The following is a 3,935-nucleotide window of genomic DNA, read 5'->3' on the forward strand; positions in this document are numbered from 1 at the left end:
ATATTTTGACGGATTTCTAAAAATAATCGATATATTTTTGTTTTAATTATATTTTTAGCCTCTTACACGTTTTTACCGTTTCCAACATTAGTCCCTACTCTGAAATTCTGATTGACTGGAAAGACGAAAAATGCCACATAAATGCAACACAAACTCATTTAATACATACTTTTAGCGCATCTACGTTATTAAATAAATGGCATCTATGTGACATTTTCTGTCAGTCCAACCAAGCAAAATCTCAAAGTAGGGACCAATGTTGGAAACGGCAAAAACGTGGGGACTAAAAATATAATTAAAAAATGTAGTGACTATTTTTAAAAGTCCTCCAAAATATAGGTACTAAAAACATATTTAACCAAAAAAATTCTAACACGTGTCCCATGAGTTCTTTTTAATCAAGCCAAAGTTTGAAAGCAAAATATATCTTCACTAAGATAGTTGTCCAAAACTACATAGAGTAAAATCAATTTTGATACTTTCCAAACTAAACATACAAATTTTCCACTTTGATTCATAGTGTCCAAAACTTTTTAGTTTTTACAATACAACATGTAAGAAAATTGGAACTTGCTAATTTTCCAATTTCAAACATCATGCCTAAAACCTCAAAATCCATCTTAAATCATGAGTATATAATGTAGTAGAGGAGTGCTAGCAACACACTCTTTAACAAACACACTCTCTTCTATTGGTTAAAATTTATATGGGTCCCATAAAAATTATATGGGTCCACATTTTTTTATGGGACCCATGTGAATTTCAACCAATAAAAGAGAGTGTGTTGGAGTGTGTGTGTTAAAGAGTGTGTGTGTTAAAGAGTGTGTTGCTAGCATTATTCAATGTAGTATATATATAGTCACCTTGTTTCTCCTCTAGCATTGAGAATTGATTGAGGTGAATTACCAAAAGTGATAAAACTAGTATCAATATCTCTATTTCCAATATATGAACTTGAACTCATCTTATCAAATGAAGAAGATGCAAGAGAATGCAAGAATTCATCAAACCCTTCTTGTGAATCAATACCTCCTGGTTTTCTCAATTCATTTGGCAACTCTACTTCTCCATCCAAAATCCTTACTACTTGTCTCATGCTAGGCCTTATAGTAGGAACATCATTTGAACATATCAACCCTAATTTCACCACCGCCATTACCTCACTTTCGACAAAATCACCATTCAATTTAGGATCTACTACTTCAAACGTTCTTCCTTCCTTGAACCTTTCCCAAACCCAATCTACTAACACCAACTCTTCTTGTAACGCCTTAGGTTCAATAGGCCTTCTTCCGCAAACAACCTCGAGAAGAAGCGCGCCGAATGCAAATACGTCGGAGCTTGTTGTTGCTCTTCCGGTTCTAGGTAACTCCGGTGCCAAATATCCTAAGGTTCCCACCACTCTTGTGGTGCCGGGATTTGCACCATGCTCATATAACCTTGCCAAACCAAAATCGCCTAATCTTCCGTTGAGTTCAAAATCTAAAAGCACATTGCTAGCTTTAACATCTCTATGTATTACCACTTGTTCATACCCTTCATGTAGATACAAAAGACCCGAAGCAACACCCTTTATTATCTTAAACCTTTGTTCCCAACTTAGCACAAATTCTGTATCTTCAAACAAGTACTTGTCTAAGCTTCCATTCGCCATGAAATCATACACAAGTAAAAGGTCGCCTCTGCGGCGACACCACCCGAGTAACATAACCAAATTCCGATGGCGAAGCCGACCTATGCTAGCGATTTCAGACACGAATTCCCTCAGCCCTTGTTTTGATTCATGTGAAACTCTCTTAACAGCTACTTCAATCTTCGATTTCGGCAACATACCTTTGAAAACTTTGCCAAAACCACCCTGCCCAAGTAACTGTTTCTCCTTGAAACCTTTTGTAGCTTTCTTGAGCTCTTGATACGAGTATCTATGAGGCCCAACTTCAAGCTCCCAAGCCTCTATCACATCAGCATTCTTAATCTTTCTAAAAAGGTAAAAACCAAATGCTACAGAACACAATGCAATAACCGAAGCCGCAACCGAAACACCGATTATCAAAGAAGTGTTTTTCTTCTTAGGTTGTGGAAGTTGTGGAAGTTTAGACAAATCAAGAAATGGTGCTGGCCCATTAATTTTGAAACTCCAACCCAAAACATAATGAGAGCTAGCAAGTAAACCAGTTGAAGCAGAAAAACCAACATACATAGTATCCAGAAGAATAGGTGATAAATCCACACTAAAATTCAAGATTGGTTTTTTAGGTTTATTTGAAGTTGGTGAAAGTGTAACACTAATAAGATTAATTGAAGAATCATAATCAACCCAAACTAAAATTGGTTTACCACTTTTAATACTAATATTTTGTACTACTAAATCATCATTATAATAACCAGCAGTAACAGAAGCATTTGACTTCATACTATTGATGTTTATACCAACATGATTATCATTAATATCACCAAACTCAAAATCTTGAACAGTATCAAACTCAACAGCAAAAAGATGGTTAGAGAAATTACCAACATCACTAGAATTAAGAAGACCAAGATATTGACTAGGTAAAGCTTTAAGATCTTTAGAAGGTGCTAATGTAAAAGCCATGCCATGACCACCAAGTTTAGGATATTCAGGAACAACAGTAAGAGCAAAAGATGAAGAAAAAGAGAAAACTTTACCAGTTGTTTTGTTCTTTAGTTGAAAAGGTAAAGGATAAAAAGCATGACCCAATAATCTGCTTGTTTCATTTGTTAATCTTATTATACCATTTTTCTCTATCTCAGCAATTCCATTCAAGGTTAGATTTTTAGGACTAAGGTTCTTGAATCCTGGATATAAGAGTTGGTCAACTTGAGATAAAATTGGTACAAAAAAGAAGAGAAAAAATGGTAACAAAAATTGAAGATGGGTTTGCATGATTTTAGCAAAGGAAATTGAAAGGGATGTGATATGTATGATGTAATTAAGAACATGTATACTATACTAGGTTGTGTTGTGTTGTGTTGTGTTGTTGTGATGTTGTGTTTTTGAGTTGAGTTTAATGAAGTTGGTAAAGTAGATCTGAGAGAAGGAATTATGAAGGGTTATTAGGTGGAAATTGGAATGAATGTGTCTTAATTGGTCACATGGGCCAGCAGGTATTAGAGAGGACAGAGTGAAAGTGAAGGCTTTTTGGCTTTGGGGGTATATATGGTATGGGGGTAAAGGGAAATGGATTAGGTGCGGTTGAAATTTTGGTGTAGTCACTTTATAATTGTTCGATCACGATCGGACGGTTTAAATAAATATAGTTAATAAATAAGCTTTTAAATTATGATTGTCCGATCTTAATCGGACAGCTACAAGTAGTCCGACTGCACAACTGCACCGAAAAACGAATGCATGCAATCCAGGTCCGGGGTAAAGTATATGGTAGCTTTCATAAGGTCACTCTTTCAATAAATTATGTGATAATGGAAACAACGTCCATGTCTATCTTTGTACTCAACATGGTCATTTTTGGTAAAACACGGTTTTGATATCTAGAAATGTAACTTGCTTTCACATTAGTTAGTTGTCTAATATGAATGAAATAAGTTTTTTTTACCATGATTTTGGTACAATATTTTCACACTGATCTCTGTTGGGAAACTTGTGATGTATATAATGAGTTATCTCCTTTCAACTGACTTTTTATCATACACATGAGTCAGCAATCAAATGCTAATCATATACTTAGGGTGTGTTTGGTAACACAAATAAGCTAGCTTATAGCTTATTCTATGAGCTTATAAGCTTATTTCAAAAACTTAGAGGTGTTTGGTAACAAGCTTTTTTTATTAGCTTATAGCTTTTTTCCAGATGCTATTTCAAGTAGCGTTTGAGCTTATAGCTTATAGCTTTTTACACTTTATTCCATTTTTACCCTTTAATTTAATAACTACCCACTCTAAAAAATAAACTA

General features: G+C 34.7%; 1 protein-coding gene across 1 annotated transcript; it reads right to left on the reverse strand.

The window, feature by feature from the left end:
- Positions 1-456: 456 nt before the first annotated feature.
- Positions 457-3,153, reverse strand: LOC123890210 (L-type lectin-domain containing receptor kinase S.4-like). The gene is made up of 2 exons (XM_045939775.1): positions 845-3,153; positions 457-640 (listed from the first exon to the last, which is right to left on the reverse strand). The coding sequence occupies exon 1, from the start codon at positions 2,906-2,908 to the stop codon at positions 860-862; it is 2,049 nt and encodes a 682-aa protein (XP_045795731.1). The 5' UTR covers positions 2,909-3,153; the 3' UTR covers positions 457-640; positions 845-859.
- Between the last annotated feature and the right edge of the window lie 782 nt (positions 3,154-3,935).

Source organism: Trifolium pratense, linkage group LG6 (genome assembly GCF_020283565.1).
Source record: "Trifolium pratense cultivar HEN17-A07 linkage group LG6, ARS_RC_1.1, whole genome shotgun sequence".
NCBI lineage: Eukaryota > Viridiplantae > Streptophyta > Magnoliopsida > Fabales > Fabaceae > Trifolium > Trifolium pratense.

What these genes read in the sequence shown, in the direction of transcription:
- LOC123890210 (XM_045939775.1), bottom strand. Translation starts at nt 2,908, where the DNA reads ATGCAAACCCATCTTCAATTTTTGTTACCATTTTTTCTCTTCTTTTTT.